The sequence below is a fragment of the Symphodus melops genome (assembly GCF_947650265.1).
Source record: "Symphodus melops genome assembly, chromosome: 15".
Taxonomy (NCBI): Eukaryota; Metazoa; Chordata; class Actinopteri; order Labriformes; family Labridae; genus Symphodus; species Symphodus melops.
Genome location: NC_136705.1, coordinates 22,703,778 through 22,722,908, shown reverse-complemented (window position 1 = coordinate 22,722,908; position 19,131 = coordinate 22,703,778). Strand labels below are relative to the sequence as shown.

The following is a 19,131-nucleotide window of genomic DNA, read 5'->3' as shown; positions in this document are numbered from 1 at the left end:
CCTCCCTTTTGTTATTTAATACACGACAGAATAAAGGGATGTTTTTTTTTCTCCACGCTGCTCAGACACAGCCTCACCACACTACAGTATATCAGGCTGATTTAAATAAAAGCCAAAATGGTACCAACTGATGAGCCGTGAACTAGCAAGAAGAGCCAACTCTCATTGCTGAGCTCAGCCAAATGATCTGCGTCAGTTCAAAGATCACTTCCCATTTTATTTTTGATCACCTGACATATACTCCCAATACATGGTAACTGGCAGAAGTGCCACAAGCCACTTAAACACATACACTGCACTCCTGAACATGTCTAGACATGACCCAGAGGGTTCACATATGAGAACACATGTCAGAATCAATTGAACCAGACAACAGGCAGTCCCTACCCTGCCATCTCCAGCACACGTATGTCTGTGTAATGTCTACATGTGTTGATGTGTGAAAGGATAGTAAATAGTATTTTCAGCTGATATCTACAATCCTTGTTGATATGGCAACTAATTCCCTGCCTTTAGGACACTGATTGTGGTTCAGATTCAAAATTTCAAAAAGCATCGGATGATAAAGGGACAGCCTTGAGGAACACATTTGTGTTGCATTAGTACAAAATCAAAGTGGCTTATGGTTGATAAAAAAAAAATCTCAATCTAGCGCATCATTAGCGTGAAATTTTATTTATTTTTTTTTTTTTTAATTGCTGAATGGTGTGGTAAAAACATCCTCATCTGCAGTGTTGTATAGCCGAGCTTCCATCCAGCGCTCTGTCCGTTTTTTTAATGAATGGGCCATGCTGACTACTACTTCCAAGCACATTATACAGCCCTACCTAAAAAAAAACCTAGAACTTTCCCTTTAAAAATGTCGCCAGTAGCATTTTGAACAGAGCTCGTGAGCAGAACCCTACACAAAGATGGGTTACATTTATTGAACTCTAAAACAGAGCATGGTGGCTTAAAAAAAACCCGTCTAGGATTTATTCTCGAAAAACGTATAAATGTCACGATATCGGACAGGCCTGACAAGGATCTCCGCAGATAAAGTAGTGTGCATTTATAGCAACATTAAAGCCAGTGGATACGAGCTCTCTTGTAAAAAGACAATATTGAGACAGCTAGAAAATCACATTTGTTTCCCTAATCCAATTTCAGGACTAACTGTGCTCATTTTTATTTGTAAGTGATCGATCGGGAGCTGTATGTGCAGGCATTGTTAACCCATCTGAAGAGGTTTCTGCAGTAAGATCTCAGTAGTGTTCAACTGCGTGATCAGAGACAGGAGCGTCTTGCTGCAGGCCGGAGGAGGAATCATGACAAACTGCCCCTTCTCTTCATGCCATAGCTAGAAACCATTGCCACAACACTGGACAAACTCAGTGACGGATGAGTTAAAGATGTGCAGCAGTGTTGGCAGACTAATATGCTGTGAATGTGACATCAGGGTGGTGTGATGGTTGCCAGTGGTGTAAAGGAAAAAATTGATACAAACAGGCAGGCCACACACACACAGCACACAATCTAATCAGATCTGACTTCAGCTCTGCCATGAATGTGATATGAATTTGATTTGTAAATTAAGTTCCCATGTGTTCAGACTTGATGAAAGAGTCTGATTGCTATCTGGATATGCCAAATATCAATGTTTCCAGACACAAGCACTTGTTACTTTGCTCAGGAAATCAAAATCTGGCCTCAATTTCTTTGACAGCCCCGACAGCATCGAAACACCTGCAGTCAAAAACCAATCTTCCAATAACCAGTTTAATTGTTAGTTTACATGAATATACGGAACACTCGTTTTTAAATATGATAAGCTTCCAGGTCAGGGGATCATTTCATTGAAAATATAACAACGACTGAGGTCTTTTACATGCTCTTTCATGAAGTTTCTCAAGATAGCATTTGTCATTAATTGTCAACATAGAAATAAAGACTGATTTATTGATTGATATGAGTTTCTCACAATTGTCTTTTCTTTTGGGGGATTGGTGTGCCTTTGAGAGGCAGGATGGTGGCTGGAGTCTAAAACGACCAGGAAGAGAGAGAGAGTTGAAAATGGCATGTGGGAAAGGAGCCACAGAACTGATTCAAACCATGACTGCCCGTTTGGAGGACAGTATAGCCTCCATTCAGGCCACACATGCACTTACTACTTTGCCAACAGTGCCCCAACAATTTTCTATGATTTTGTAATCTTTATAAAGTAATGCTTGCTGAGTCAAGATGGTTGCGTTGATTTTCTCTTGCTGTATTTGTTGTCTTGTCAGTAATGTGCTCATCTAGCTTCTGAAGCGGCTGAAACAGGACGATGCTTTAGCTAAAGCAAAATCAGCTTCTGACATCAAATGAAAAAAGCTAAATGCGGATTGAGGCCCTCTGCTGGAAAGAAATTAGTGTTGCATTATTATTTTGTCACATCGATTCAAATAGTTAATATTTGTATATTAGTATTTTGTAATTCATTGTGATATATTTTTACATTAGCATTGAGTAATGTCAGAACTTACTGTTATGCAACACTACAGTATCAAGGCACTGTGTTCAGGGTGTGCGAAGTTAACAACACATGCTGCATTATGTTGGTTGTGCTGTTTGTCTCTTGCTATACACTGCTAACTTGTCTGTTATGTGCTCACCTTTTACAGCCCTGCTTTAAAACAGCACTTTTATGAGAGCAAAATCTTCACATGCTTCAGTTTCCGACATCGAACAGAAGCCAAAGTCTGATAAAGCTCTCTGCTGGTTAAAAAAAAAAGCATCGTAAACCTCAGTGTTACACAAATGGAAGTGCAGGAATTTAGTGATGTTGTAACTTATTTTTATGTTTCACCAGTTATATAGTTATGTAGGTCATCACAGTATTTTTAAACCAATTTAAAATAAAATCATTTTTATGATTACTAGTGATGATGGACTATCAAGGCAATCCAGAATAATTTCTATGTGTGCTCTGCAGGACACAAAGCTGTGGACAAGCTCACAATCTGGCACAGCCTTGCAGAGTTATCATTTCTGAATCTCTTTTTTTTTTCTTACATAACACTTCTCTCTGTCAGGCAGGCTGAATAACCACCATGCTCCATGGAAACATACAGGCAGCACAAGCAAAATGTCAACTGTCTTAGTTAGTGGAGGCCATTGCAGAGATATCCCATAATGCATCTGTGGAGCATTAATGATGCCATTTGTAAGTCCTTTCCTTTACAACAACTGAAACAGTTATTAACTGAACGTTAACTAAGTCTGTGTCTGTAATAAGTGATTCTGGTTTGAGCAGGCACTTTTAATGGTTTCATTTAAACCTGAATAAAAACACATGAAATCCCAATAATCATCACATATGCATCTCCTTTCCAACCACTTTAAATAAGTCTAAGGGCTACCCAAAACACGACTGTGAAGTTTAAATCTATAAGAATTGATCAATAAGAATTACATTTTCTACTCACATTTTGATTTTACAGGGACAGATTCTGAAACCTACATTTGTTTGAAAAAAGAAGAAAAGTTTGGATAGAAAAGCCGAGCATTATCTGCTCTTTTACTTTAATCCCTCCCCCCCATTGCCTTCTACTTAATCATCATGTCACTTCAAGATAGTTGTGTCCCTTCTTAATATACATAAACACAGTGCACCCATCACTAGCTGATATACAATATGCACAGTCCACTCAACCAAGGTAATATATACTGCCAGTGTATGCAGAGTGCATCCATCCTAAGACAACACACATTACTCCTGACACCGACATTACCAGAGGAACTTGTACTTGCGGTCTTGTTGTAAAGTAAAGTATGCATCCATTAGTGTCCTGTTCACCAAACTATTCAGAACAAGTGCTCAAGTTGAATATCTTTCAACTCAAGAAGGCGTTGTTTACATCACCAGCGCTCTGTGCCAAATGTGTAATATGCCCCATATTTTTCTCTCCTATGGGTCGTACTTTGTACCCACATACTGTTTCTGATCTCAAACATACAGTGAAAACTAATGGTGCAGTGTTGGTCATACAGCTATAAACACTTCATGCAAGCTCTCCTAAAGCACTTATCAGCACTTATACAGTCTGTTACATTTAAAAAACCCACATCTGTGTGTAGCTGCTGGGTGTTATTTCCTGCATAAATGCATTAAAGAAGATATATTTTTGATTTGATACAATTTCTAAATTTGGTGACTCCCCAGGGAACTTGTAGAGTACATGGTATTGTTATGCATCATTGCTTATGTAAGTGTGTTTGCTGCCCTAGATCATGGTCTAACATGGAAGTTTAAAGGCAGCATCCATTACAGCTACATGAGAACACTTGGCATCCTCCCCAGAGGGGGGCTGCCAGTGAGAGCAGTTAGCGAAGCCCCTCGAGAGAAAAAAATTGGATTTTGCCTCCACTTTACCACATCGGCAGTGTCTTTGAGTGACAGACTCATTTGCCAGGTTTGGTGGGTGGATGTTTATGCAAATGCCTCTCCTCTGTGGGCTGAAATAGCCATCCAGTGACAGGCCAAAACTAACTGGGTTGAAATGCAACAACATGCAAGTGAGAGGCTGAAAGCAGTGCATAATTTACACTAACATCTCTGGCATCCCACAACAAGGGCCTGATAAAAATGAGCCATATTAAACACGCCCCCACATCAAAGTTTTTTTTTAGCCCTTTTTTTTCCTTCTTTTTTTTCTAAATATGACAAGAAAGGTGCAAGACATGTGACTGTTTATCCACAGCTTCAAAGAGTTGCCCTCTCTCTTCAGAACTGTAAAGTGAAGCTGTTACAGGCTCATGTGACTGTTGTTCATGTCTTCTCAGAAGGATGAATAGCCTGCTTGTTCAGGCCCACTCTGAGGTGTGTAGCGCTCCAAATGAATTCGTCATAATGAGAATCCCAATTGCAGTCGTCCAATTTTGTTCCAACAGTAACTTGAATTGCAACTCTCTGCTGTGAAGCAGAGATACCGCACCTTTCACACCTAGTTTTAGTTGGATATAATGGAAAGTTCATGATGTTTCCTCTTCTATCTCCTGAATGTGACTGCAGGAAAATGTTATCTCTTTTCTTTTTTTCATGGCAGGAAATCAGAGACGACGGTTACTCCTGAATTATGCATTTGATTGCAGCTGAAAAGAAAGTGTAATTTGTATAATAAGAAGATGAGAGCATCTTTTTCATCTACAGATTCTCATTACGTGCTGTGTTTGCATTCGTATAGAAACCTTTTTGAAGTCAAAGGCAACCGAAGCACAACAGTGGCTAGTCCTTTGATTTGTAAGGTTCACTTATCTTTAACTCATAAATTGCAAAATAGAGGCTGAGTGCTGTGATGTCAAAGCTAGAACGGCAATTACAAAAGGAAGCGTTTTATAATAGATATGCACTGCTGTTGTGGTGATGAATACCCACAGAAGAATACTATATAGAGCCTTCCGGACACCTTGAGCACTGCCGATCTGGTAAATGTGCTGCACTAGTATCAAGAGGTAAATAACTAAGTTCACTGCAAAGGAAAAAAAAAAGAGTCTTAAAATGGGAGCTGAAGATTTATGACTTGCAAATTTTCATGATGCAAAACAGTTTTCTGTTTGACAAAATAATGCAAATCAAAACTTTGACACTTTAAATGTTCAATCGTTTCCCAGAGAGCACAGAAAGATCACGTTCTGTGCAAATATTGTATTAGATGTATTGTTTTTATGCAGGTCTTTGGAAGCACAGGAACAATTAAATAGCTCATTTAAATGTCAACAGGTAAGGGACTTCTAGCGTTTGTATTTTTATTTTAATTTGTAATTTGAAAACCTTCAGACAGGGTGTCAATCCAGCCTCGGTCACAGCCTTTTAAACTGTCTGCAGCGCAGCAGTGGTTCAGATTTGTTGCTTTGTGTTATTTTTTATTTCATGGGCAGAGCTGGAAGAGTTGAATAAAGAGCTCAAATGCTAAACAGGCGAATCTGTGGCATTTCAAGAAGAATTTATGAGTATCCGTGGGAGGCTGTGCAGCACGGCTATACAGGCACACAAATCCACCACATTTCCGTATTCATAATAACAAACATGTATACAGGTCGGATACACGCGCTAATAAATCAGACGTGCACGCTTCAGGGTTGTTTATGCATCATTTTCCCAGTGAAGTGATGCAGACATTCAGAGGTGTGGCTGCCTCAAACATCACATCCCAGAATTAGGAACGACATTACGTAACCCATTACTCTGATTACAGTTCCCTGCTGTAATCTGACGTTATTATAGGCAGCAACTGTTACTCAAAGATTTTATTGCAATTGTGTTTATTGTCGGCTGTAAAGTAGAAAGATAGACTTGTCAGCTCCATGACTCAGCAGAAGTGACGGAGGAGAAACCTGCAGAGATTATGCACTGATGGAAGACATTTCCAGCAGGGGATCCCGAACTTTGTCACGCCAACCACTTTCATTAAAGAGGACATATTATCAAAACAGCATCATGTGCATGCAACGATAGAGAGCTCTTCATGTTTGGAGTATTTGTTGTTCACTCAAAACAAAGATTTCTATATGCAGAAATTAATTAAATCTACAGCAAACAATTCATTAAAATGTTATTATCACAAATATGATATCTGTTGATATTTAATTTTGTTTCATTTTCTCTCTTCTTCCCTTCAGGATTCTGCAACTCCTCGATCCCTCTCGTCTTTAAGTTGACGTTGTTGTGCTCAGTATTCACCTGGTCCCGACACCTTTTCCACAAAATCGGTTCAGAGAACAATATTTTACTTTTTACTCTAAAACTGATAAATGAAATCACTTCTAAGATATATTTACAAGTTGATTTTGATTGGTATTTTAAACGTGTTATCATATTGTATTGGTAGACGCACACACATTCAGTCAGATTTTTTTACACTTAAACTTTAAGAACATTTAGTCAATAATACATGTTTTCTCTCTCATTTAGAGTCATTGATCTGCCTTTTTTTTAATTTAAAAATACTTTGAGGAACATCACCACTTTAATTTGGTGATATTCTGACTTTAAATGTATTCCCAGTCATTTCTCTTGTGATGCTTACTGTGAAATACTTTTGAGGTAGTTCAAAAGTTTGAAACCCATAGATCATATCCTCACTTTTGTATTTCATGTTTTGTTTTGTTTTCCTTCCAGGTTTTCTGTGTTTCATTGCGTCCAGTCTGCAGTTCGGCTGTGACAGCACACAGCTTTAATTTACCACGAGGCGGTTTGCAGCACTCAGTCTGGCTGTAGTGGAGAGTTATCACTCTGACTTCAGATTGTCATGCTGCTGAAACAGAGCCTCGGGATCCCAAATCTATATCAGATACAGTATCCACAGCTGATCTGCATCCAGCTCACTGTTTGCAAAGCAGAAGTTTCTGGTCAAACAGACTAACTACATTCAGTAAGTGCGGGATGGACTCAAAAAAAGAGATGAGAGGTACCACTTTGTCCACCGGAGGCGCTAAAATCAGCACAAGCTAGACGTTTCCTCATATGATCTTTAACTGCCGAAATAAAGCAAAACATGCAGTTTAAAATTGTGTTATTGTTTTTTTTGGGTTTTTTTTACAGTGAACGCTATCGTGATCTAAGAATAAATAAACTGTCCATTGTGTATCAGCATTTGAAGATTTTACAAATTTAGGTTCACACATCGTTGAAGCTTAATCCGTCCTGAAACATGCTCGCAGGCCAAATAGGAAATTGTGTCACAGTGTAAATCTGAGATGAGATTCCTTGAATCTCTAAACCTGAGTAATACATGTTACATCTCTCTAGAGACATTATATAAGCTGCTATTTAAAGCTCTGTCGGATAGATCCCTTTTGACTGACAGTTGCCTCCATGGCAACATCAAAACAACAACCTGACAGCTGTCGTTAAAGCGTGCCATTATTGTTTATTTAAGCCTTGTAAATTAAACCAACCATTAATGAGGTTTGGATGTACATAAACATATTTTCCATGCTGGATCCCATCGCTCTTTCTCAGGTTTCCGATTTTTTTTTTTTTAATAAAGAAAATACCAGAAGGTGCTTTTTTGGTGTTATGCAAGACAAGCTCAGGTTCTATCTTTTTGATTTATTAACTATCTGTACAAAATAAAGAACCACAGCCTCATGTGGTGAACCCTATATTTTATTTTATCATACAAAACTGAGACTTTTGTGTTTCCTAAGAATTCATTTCCATCCACGTGTGACAGCAGCAGGCTTTAAACATGGCAACCGTTTTTGTAGTTTCATTTCACTGTGTAAAATTACTCAGGAGTCTCCTCAGAGCCTCATGAATTTTTATATCCCTACACTGCAACCAGGGCCATTTCAAGAATATGCAGTTTAGAGAATATGTATATTTTGTATACACAACGATGACTGTGTCCAAAATCACAGTCGTTCTTCCTACACAGGGAGCTCTTTTGTCGACCTGATAGTGAACCTGTTTTTAGAGAGGACTCGGTCTAGTCCTCATTCATTTTCTTGCTTTTCTTCATTTTAAAGAACGATATTTTGCATCCTCTATTGTTCCCTCTTTGTATTGATGAGCTTGTTTTGTACTATTTCTCGTGTATCTGATGTTAAGTGTTGTGTATTTTCAAGGCCCATCTAAGGAATGCTCTTTGTTAGCATTCATTTCTTTAGTGTATGGCATCCAGCTTTGAGATTTTCTGTAAACCAATATCATCGGCTTTGTTTCTCTGTTTTGTCTCTTGAGGTCAATCGCCGTGGGTGAAGGCGGGCTAATGTCACTCTTCTCTCACCATATTGCTGTTATATATTGCTGCACTACTTTTCTCAATGCATTGTGGATTACAATGAGAGCACTATATATGAAAAATGATGAATTCGACATTGCCCTATGTAGTGAGTAGTGGGGGATTTCAGATACGGACACTTGCTGCTCTGACTTTCTTTTCTTTCTGACTTGTCTCTGGCTAAGAGTCACAAGCCTTTAGAAGTAATTTTAGTTAAATGTTTGACCTCTTTTTAGAGGTCAGTTTTCTCAGAAGTGTCTGGAAACAACTCTGATTCTGCATCATCCTTTTTTCTTTTTTTTTTTTTTCTCAGAGCCAGAATTTGACAAAGACAAATAAGATGGCTGTCACTTTCACACCGACGCAGGGTCCTGCAGCGTATCACATATTTCTCCTGCTGCCTCCGGAGGTTGAATATGAAGGATAAACAGAGACGACACCAGAGAGAAAATAAAGCATCTCAAAAATCCAAAAAGCAAAGAGGAGAACGGTGGTCAGCCCAGGATTAGAGACACTGGATATTCCGGATATTTACTATAGCTGGAGACAAATAATGCATGTCTAAGATTTAACAAACAGATTCTGTGCTGTTGAGCTGAGCTCCCTCCTTCACTGAATTGGAACTAAAATGGCCTCCAAGTGTACTGAACAATGGGGGTGAGCATAATGCAGTGTGACTACTGAGTGACTTGACTGAGATCCAAAGTGAATAAAAGGGCCTCACTATGTGAGGCGGCGAGGCTGAGCTGCTGCAGTGCTCAGGACTTTGGCGGGTGACAGTGCATTAGAACGCTTCACACACATTTCATTTGCCAATAAAATCCTATTGCCATTTTCCACATGGCACACGGCCTGTGTCGTCAGGAGCTGTAATGATAAAATGAGCATCTGCAACTGTACAAATAAGCATCTGCAAGGAATCTTAAATAACCTTCATCTTAGCAGTAAAGAGATGTCGCACGCATTCCCCTCGCTGTCATTTAAGTGCTGGTTGACTTAAAGAACTGCTGTTTAAGAAAAAGGTAGAAAATAAACACTTGATATATTTGGTGCATCCATACCATGATTCACACTGCACGAATCCAATCAAATGTCAAAGTGTGTGAGGAAATCAGAGGATTCAAATGTGTGATGTCATTTCTAACCTACTTCTTGTACTAACAATGAATTCAGAGGCCCACTCTGTGGACTCATAAAATATGTATTGGAATATTTTACATCAATATGAGCTTCAGTTCTGTGTATCGTTGTCTCATTCCGAACCAAATTATAAACCCTTATCTCCAGTAAAGCATCTCGCTGTCACTGCCACGTTTGTCATCTTTTTCCACTTTTACCTACAAGTCGGTGACAACAGGAAATGGCAAGCGTGGGCAGAGATGAGCGCAGTTATATGAACCGAGATATCTGACAGAATCAAAATAAAATGTTGGAATGAACCATTTTATATTTGAGAAAGTGTTTCTCTGTGAAATAGGCTTTGCAGTGGAAATATTTCAGGAAGCAGAAAGGCATGAGTTGCAAGTCTCAGTAAGGTGAATTAAATGAAGATACTTCAATATTCTTGATTCAGTGATTTTAAACAATATATAATATTTTTCATTTCCATGATTGATAGTATCCAAAAGCACCAAAGTTAAAAAAAAAAGAAAAATAAAAACCCCTGCAGATCTTCAGTCATAATTTTAACCCAACGTTGCTACGAGAGAAAAAATGAGCTGCCTTTTCAATTTTAACTGTTGGATAATAATACCGTTTATCAAACCCCCATTTGTGTCTCAAAAAGATGCAAAAGTTATGTGTATGTCTCCGACAAGAGCAGAGGAGGTTCCAGCAGAGTTGACACTGTGACATTGCCTATGTATTTGTGCAAATTTATGTAGTGTGTGTTCAGGAGGGTTTTTTAGCAAATGTACTATTTTCGTTGCTGTGATATCAAAACATGTATCGATATTCTTTGGCTTGCTATCCAAGGTTGAAATTCTGGTATCCAGACAAATCTTGCAGTGACAGAAACATCAGTGTTCCAGGCTTCATTAACAGGGAAAACCTCGGAGGACATACAACAAAGCTGTCAGACAATGAAACTCCTTGACCCTGATCCTTGGAAGACTGGCAACAAAATGGGACAAAAAAAAAAAAAGACACACTTTTCGTAAGCCAAGGGCGGTCCAGTACGCTAAGCCACAATACAAAACAATGCCTCATGATGTTGTTTATTTCCTGGAGCCAAGTGCAATTTGCGGATGATTTGAACGCTACATTGTGCATTGAGGATTTAAAAGCTTGCATTCATGTAAACACGCAGGATTTAAAGAGACAGAGTAGATAGCTGAGTGGGAAGATGCTAGCTTGTAGTCCTTCTCGCCTCTTTTTGCATGTCATTTCAACATAAATGCATCAAGTAAATCAGAGCTGACCTTTTCTACCCAGTTTTCACCTTTTTTTTTTAATTCGCCCTCTCTGAAAATCTGATTCACAATTCTACGAAGCTGAGCACTCACTGGCTTTAAAGCCTGACACAGCACAGACACGTCATCCAAGAGCAGACAGTCACTCATTCACCTATGGGCAGATCAGAGTCATCAGCCTACTTGACTTGCATGCGTGGGATGTGGGAGGAAACCCACACGAAAGCAGTAGAAAAAGAAAAACGTCAGGGAATGCAACTGTGCCGTTTCCTTTTTACAACTTGTATTCATAAAATGGGATAAAACTGCATAAATGACTCATCCGAGTAGTACATCTGTTTCTGTGGGTTTTAAGATGGCACAATATCAAGGTATGAGCTCTGTCCTTTGTAATCATCTGAAATAGTGAATAGTGGTAACTTCTGACGTGTTTGTCATTCTGGGTGAGTTTGAAAGGGCGGTTGGGCATTTCGGTGGCGTGGCTGAAGTATACAACCTTGAGCTTCTGCTGTTCTTTGATGTGCTCTGACGCTACCCTCTACCAGGAACTGAGAAGATCAAAGACGGGCGATATTATCAAATGGAGCCCTTGTCGACTGTTTGTAATGCTTGCCTCTTCATCAGGAACACCCGCTCTGTCACTGTGATGCCACAGGAGACACAGCGCTCTTTTAAACCCAGTGGTGATCTCCCCCCGTTATCCAGATGAAAACGGATTTATTCAAACCTCCCATCAACCTGCCCTATAAATAGAAGCTTGTGGAAAATCTTCTGAGAGGAAAAAAAAAATAAGCTCTGCTCTTAAGCTGTTATTAACAGGCTGATAGAAAAATGTCAAATGTTATTTGGGGGGTAGGACGGAGTTTTCTTGCGTGAAAAAGAATGCTTCCTAGTTGTGATTTGAACAGTAAATTCATTAATTGATGGGATCACCGGACAAAAAAAAAAAGAAAAAGACAGCTGAGTCATCCTATCTGCTGTTACTGCACATGCTACTCGACCGCAGGGCGAGTTGTAACAGTAATTTGAATCAGTGACTGTATGCATTATTGCTTAAGGGCTCTACTGAAAGGGTAGGTGAAAGATACTCAAAATGAGTTTATCATCCAAGTTGATGGAGGCTAACCACTTAATAAATCATGTAGAAATTTAGAGCAAGAGTAACTCTTACAAAAGCACTAAAAATACCTAAGGCATGGTGGTAGCTTTGCAAAATATTTTTAGAAGCAAATCCTGTGCAAATATTCCCAAAAGTGTGATGCAGCAAACAGCTGAGATGCTATAATCGATTATCACATGGTCTCCTTTTGATTGGAAATCAACCTCCTGTTCTCCAGGGTTCTATTATAGCAACTGTTATTTTAGTAAGTAAAGCTGCGTAGCATGCGTGCCTTTGTTTCCCCCACAAATTTCAAAAGGTTGGCTCATTATTTTTTGTTCAGCGTGCCATGATGAATGCCCCTCCTTTGTGTCTCCCAGTAAATGCATCTCACCTCAGAAGGAAGTTTGCAGGGAATATTCCTCTGGGTTTTTTTCCTTTCTTTCGCTACCTGTTACAATGCAAGCCGCTATGTGTCAAGCAGGGCTCCCTTTATAATGCAAATAGCTGCACAAGCCTAACTACAAAAACTCCCCATGCTACCTGGTGACACTGATGAACAAAATCACAACATCCTTATCATTGTCATTTACCGTACTATGTTCATTTAGCTTTCTACAAGTGCCTGTGTGTGCATGTATAGGTTTTAATGGTTTGCAAATAATGTGTTCATTAGAAGTGCAAACAGGTCTGCAGAATACAACATTTCCTCTGAAAGCTCTGAACTTTATGTTCAGGATTGCTCAATTCCAACAAAACACGTTGCATTGCTCTATGGCAACACTGGACAAGTAGCCCTTCTTTATAAAATATCCGCTTTAGGAGTGGTCGTTTATTCAATCAGATCATGCCAAATAGGTTGAATTATTAGTTTTAATGTTAGTGGCATTGCATGAGCAATGTGATCCAATCTGACGCTGCTGCATTCATGATCCCAATTGTTCCACGTGACGTTGGAGACATGCCAAAAGACGTGTCCACATTTGTCTAACAGGATGACATAAATGTATATTACACCCCAAAATAAGCTTTGGATTTGCAGCCATTTTAACTCTGAGCTTATGTGTTGAAAAAAAAAAAAACAGCCATTTTAAATTCACAGCAATGATTGTGCATTTTGAATTCAGTCCAACCGAATAAAAGTACCCCTTTTTGTTTATGTGGATTTGGTTTGTGCTGCTGTGGTCTTTACAACACCCAACTCCTCTGTCAGCTTTGACTCATTTCTGAGCCAACTGCAGTCTATAGATCTATGTGTGCTCTTTGTTTCATGGGCCATCACACTTCAAACATGCAATAAGGGCAGAGAAGGGAGTGATTGACGTGCACATTTTACTGACAAGATAACGTTCTTATCTATGCATACATACAAGTTGATTAAGTCTACATCTATGTCAGCATAAAGGAGGAAGAAGACTGGATACTCACCTTCTTTTGGAGGCCTTTTCACTTCTGCACTCAGATTGCAGACCTGCCCGGCTTGTAGTTGGGGTGACAAGCATCCCTCTGTTTGTGGATTTAAAGGTAAAACCACGTTGTTGAGCATGAGCATGCTTTCTGATTCTCCATCGCCTAAATGCTGAGGACATGTGCATTTTGAGTACACAATCCCACATGTCTCCACCGTCCCTTTCTCTAGTTTCAGGCAGTTTTCCAGCCATGTACAAAGCACTTGACACCCAAACTGGCTGGGGCTGGCCTTATTCAGCACCAAAAACTCCACAATGGACTTCTCCTCCTCATCCAGCTTCTGCGGCGTCAATCCGTTGTAATCATAAGGGAAAACTCTCCGGAGTTGAACAAAATTCTTGTCATACAGCAAAAATACATAAATATTCTTTGTATCGCACAGGTACACTATAGACTCGTTGACTTTCAGCAACTCGTTGATCTTTTCATGTGAGTAATGATCAAACTGATAAGCAAGCAAAGAGTATTCAGAGCAGCTCAAGTCTCGCTTGTATAGCTTCAGGTAGATGCTGTATTTGGTAGGGTCTGGGTTCTCCAGCGTCCATGTACAGTTTGTATAGTTTTTAGGAAACATTTCAGTCACCGAATATGATCCATAAATGACCCCCTTGACCAGAGTGGAACACCAATAATCTTGGGCACCAGTTAATCCAAACATAACCAGAAGATAGGTGGAAAATATATAAATCAACAGGTTTCGAACAGCCTTCATCCTATGTCATTTGGCCTGCAGGGAGAGATGGAGAGAGTCACACAGAGGGATTTTAAATCAGAGGACACACGATGCATGATAGATGATCGCTTTTGAGTGTGATTGATGTGCTCCACACATTTCTTATCACATCCGACCATGAAAATGGAAAAAAAGAGACACATTAACCCCCCAGTAACACGTCTTTTGCTTTCCCAACCTGCCTCCTGTATTACTTTACTTTGTGCAAACATTGCCACCTTGTGGTTGCTTCTGTCATTATTTATTTATTTATTAAGGAGGAGGGGGGTGCAATAATGTGAGTCATTTATTCAGACATTTATAATTGGGTCGTATTTGGTATGGCACAGTCCTTTCAGAAAAATTCAGATAAAGCTGTTCAGACTATTTGACTTCATAAAGAAACAGTCGGGAATCAAAGTCGGTGCAGTCCTCACGAGCTGTGGCATGCAACTGCTCATTTTTACGCAGTAACCAGGATCCTTTTTTGTGTCCAAATCAAGCTGTTTTCTTCGTGATTTAGTCTTTTTCTCCCTCTCACGACAGTTAGACAACAGGAGGGAGACAAATCAACAGACTGAAAACGTCTCTGCGTCCTGTCTGTCTGCATGGTCACCATGGCTTCTCATCTTTTCCTACGCGCTTTCGGTCCACTACGACTTGCATGTCTCCGAAATTCCGGGCTTGACATATTTGACAATGCAATTTGATAAAGAGCCAGTGTGTGTTTCTGTGTGTATATGTAGCCTGGGTTGTGTGTTTGAGTTGGCATGCCTGCGTGCGTGCGCGCGCGCTCACTTTGGTGTGTTAGTGTGCGAGATGGAGAGGGAGAGAGAGAGGGCGAGAGAAAGAGAGAGAATGCAATGCGATGTCCTGATTGCTTTAATCCTACAGGCAATGCAGCTGTGAGCAGTGTCACACAGCAGCGCGTGCGTGCTTGCGTGCGTGAACCCAAATGTGTGTGCATGTGCACGTGTGTGTAGGCGTTGAAATCCCAAAAAGGCTATAGAGTCTGGAGAAGAGACAGATTTACACTTTTGTCTCTAACTTATTTCCCCTTTTTAAATGATAAAAGCTGCCCGTCACAGCACGTTAGGATAATAAACGTGTTACATAAAGATTTGAGGAAGCAGTGTTGAGTGAGATCAGCTTTTAGTCGTGATAAATCCACACAATTCGACATCACTCCCCGCAAGATTCACGGCCACGGCTGCACGGGGGGCAAAAAAGAAAAGAAAATCAGTATTCTGGAGACGAGAAAACGGTCGTCAAGAGACGCTGATTATATTGCTGGGGCTTCTAAGAGCAATTTCGTCTCGAGAGGACATCTGAATATAGAGACACGAGCTCCATCTCATGCAGTGTCAGTTCGACGCTCGGCGCTTTAAAGTGATTTTTGCCTCTTAAGAGAGAGATCAGCTCTTTTAAATCATCTGTTAAGCACCCTGCACTAATACGAGCGGATGAAAGCTCCAAAGCCATCATGTTGAAAAGACAGGACACATATTTTACACGGAGAGGCGAAACTTTCACTGGTGGATGGCGCATGAAAATGAACTCCATGCAATGATCATAATAATGTAAAAATAATAATATAAATAATGATCATCTTACCTTACACTGCGGAAGCTATGGCTATTTTCCCAACATACTTGACCACATCCTTTATAAATAAATTCTGCAGCCCTCCAGTGAATCAATACTCCCCATTCCCGACGAAAGAAGTCCGGCGCAACAAGATGCTTCAATGGATGAAAATAAAATGCGTTACACTCCGGTCTGCCCGCTCATATCCCCCCGTCTTCTTCTTCTTCTTCTGGGTTTTTCCCATCAAAACGGAGCGCAACAACACACGCAAGCCACCGAGAAAGAGGGGAGAGAGAAAGAGAGAGAGAGAAGGGGGGAGAAAGACCGAGAGAGACACCAAGAGCGAGGACGAAATTCTTGGAGTGATGAAAAGAAGAGAGCAATTCTTACAGTATTACCATAAATTAATTCCTTCACGTTTCTATTTCTATTCCCACTGATGTGCTTTTTTCCTCTTTCCTGCAAGTCGCGCAAACCCCCCCTTTGGGAAAAAAAAGGGGGGAGGATTAAAAAAAAAAAAGATCCGTAGTGGGTGGATGTGAGATGTTGGGGGCTAGTGAGTTACAACAGAGAGAGAAATAGACGCGCTTTGCTCGCTGCTTGCAGAGCTCCAGGAGCAGGCTGCAATATCACGTCACACACTCAGCCGCTAAGATAAAGCACGTACGTACGCTTCTTACTGCCGCTGCGTCTGGCACCACCAATACTTTCTTCCCTGCCCTCCTCCTTCCTTCCTTCCTTTTTTTTTCTCTTTATCCTCATGTATGCCTCCACTTAATTCGAGTCAAAAGGGTTTCCCCCCTGAACTGGACCCTCTCAGTTGTGCTCAGACAACGTCGCTGCTGCTCACTCCAAAACAGGACTATACTTGATGGACTTTTTTTGTCATGAGGGAGAATAATGATCAAACAATCTACACGCTCAGACAGTGGGATCTGAAAGCTCTAATTTTTCCCTCCTCTCCTGATGGGTGACAGCCGCTCTTGTTTTGACTTCTTCACTGCTTGCTGGTGATTTGTTGCTGCATGTCCTCCTGTTCTCCTCCTTCATGCTGCTGGAAGAATTCATACTTATGTGTCAACTTGAGCTCTCTTTGGGGAAGTTGTTGTCTTGCACCTTACATGTTCAGTTCAAACCTGCTGTTTTTGTCCCCCCCCCCCCCCATCTTTTTCTTAGGCATGTTTGCTCTGAGGGGAGTGCATGTGTGTAGCCTACAGTATATCCAAGGTAAGGATGAAGTGTATTGATGAGCCACCTGAGGATTAAAGGTACTCTTAAGGGCAGCTTCAACATTGAAGATATTTTTCCTTCTTTTGAATGTGTTGCCCTGACATTCATAGACGGATTCATTTTATTATCAACAGTCAATTAAATCCTCTGTAACCTTCAGCCTTCAGCAGTTGGTCGCCAACAATGCAGCATCAATGGCTTTGGAATAGCCTTCATTGCCTATTGGCTGAAGAATGGAGCTCTAATGGGCATAGGAAGTTAGTGCAAACGTGTGAATCGCCTGCTGATCACACTGCTCCTTTTGAAGATAGGGATCTTTTTTTTTTAAAACCAAGAACAAATTATGCATCTGAAATCTTAATTATTGTCCTTTTGCATATACACAAATGAGACATTAATGTGCATGACCTTCACATGTGTTGGAGCTTTGTTCATTTGCATATTCCGAATTATTTGCATATTCATTTAAAAAAAAGGAAATGCTTGGGCCGTGTAGATAGAAGTAATTGTTCCCAAAGATTATTTTCGCCACGTTTTTCTCCTCCCTCTTTCCCTCTCTGTTTTTGCAGGGTTGGGTCAGCTGCTCTAATCATTTTGCTGTGCACAGTTAACTCTCATTAGCCTGGCCGTCTCATTCAGGCCTCGACTGAATGCGTTCCATGTGAGCAGATGCTGCATGAAGAGCCTATTTGTTTATTTATTTCCAGGAAGTTTCAGCATAAAGTGTTGCTAAGAATGCTTCAGAACTTCACACAGAAAGCCTATCAGCCACAGCAGCAGTGCGAGAAACTGAAAGAACTTGTTTATAACCCGACATCCTGTACCAGCAGCGTTTACAGCATTGTTAATCTGCTGCCAAAGTTATAAAAGAGATTGGAGTCTTTCGGAGCAGTTGGTCGCCGTGGCCTGCGACTGCTTGAGCTTTCTAATTCCAGTCTTCCCCAGGCAATGAGTGGAACATCAGGGGTGACCTCGAGCCAGCCCACTTTCCACGCCATAATGAAGTCTTAAACGTTAAGGGAGCTTTTGAATCTGCTAGCTAAGAGGAGGAAAGAATTCATGCAAAGCCTTATTGGACAAAGAAGCTACAATAAGCATCTCTCCACTGACTCATGGGGAGGCCAATTGCCAGGCGTCAGGACTGCTGCCATAACACATTTCCAAATTGCACCCTGCATGTTTGGTTATTCTGCAGCCTGGAGACACGATGAAATTCAGGCGAAAATGTGGTCCCATGTTGTCAAATTTATATTTGAAGTAAAGACATGACTGGGAAGACAGATTAAGAGCAAAATAATGTGCATTGTGTGCAATTACAGTGACAGTGTGATGTTTTCTATGAAAATGGATTTTCCTTGCAAGGGGTTGAATGTTTAATTTGAATAAAGATTTAAATGACATCATGTTGTCTGTGTTGGTGTTCAAGCATGATGATGTGCATAACACACTGAAAGGCGATGGCAAGAACTGTGCATTCATACACAGTGCATTTATAAAGCCTTTGGGGTTTTCTGAAATGTTTTAACAGTTTATCGCATGCGCTTAGACTTTTACCAGTCACACATACGCCGCAGATCAAGTTATCCCCTGCTCGAATCTCCAAAACATTTGTGATCTTTCTCGTCTAATAGCGGCTGCAGAATCTGTCATATTATTCTGTCAACTCGAGAATCTGTTTGAGCACATGGATTTTGAATTATTCATGACCTCGCATAAAGAATAGGCCTATTATCACCTGCTCCTGTTGGTGTGACTGAGCCTGCGTGTGTACGTGTAGAGTGCAGAATAGGACGTCTCTTTGATATAATGGCTGTTTTACAGCAATCATATCCATTACAAAATCTCATGGGATAAACACCACTCTATTGATCATATGAT

At 40.4% G+C, this 19,131-nt stretch overlaps 1 protein-coding gene across 9 annotated transcripts in view; it reads right to left on the bottom strand.

Moving 5' to 3' along the window:
- The window catches only part of adgrb3 (adhesion G protein-coupled receptor B3), a 130,010-nt gene extending 111,371 nt beyond the window's left edge, over positions 1–18,639 (bottom strand). For 5 of the 9 annotated variants that reach the window (XM_079362062.1, XM_079362064.1, XM_079362063.1 and 2 more), the window contains exons 1-2: positions 16,051–18,636; positions 13,683–14,451 (exon numbers count right to left, since the gene is read on the bottom strand). In XM_079362062.1, the coding sequence (XP_079218188.1) occupies positions 13,683–14,436 (754 nt within the window). In that variant the 5' untranslated portion in view covers positions 14,437–14,451; positions 16,051–18,636. Of the gene's footprint in view, positions 1–13,682; positions 14,452–16,050 lie in introns of all 9 variants that reach the window. The other 4 variants (XM_079362065.1, XM_079362068.1, XM_079362066.1 and 1 more) reach the window with 3 other exon arrangements.
- Positions 18,640–19,131: the final 492 nt, after the last annotated feature.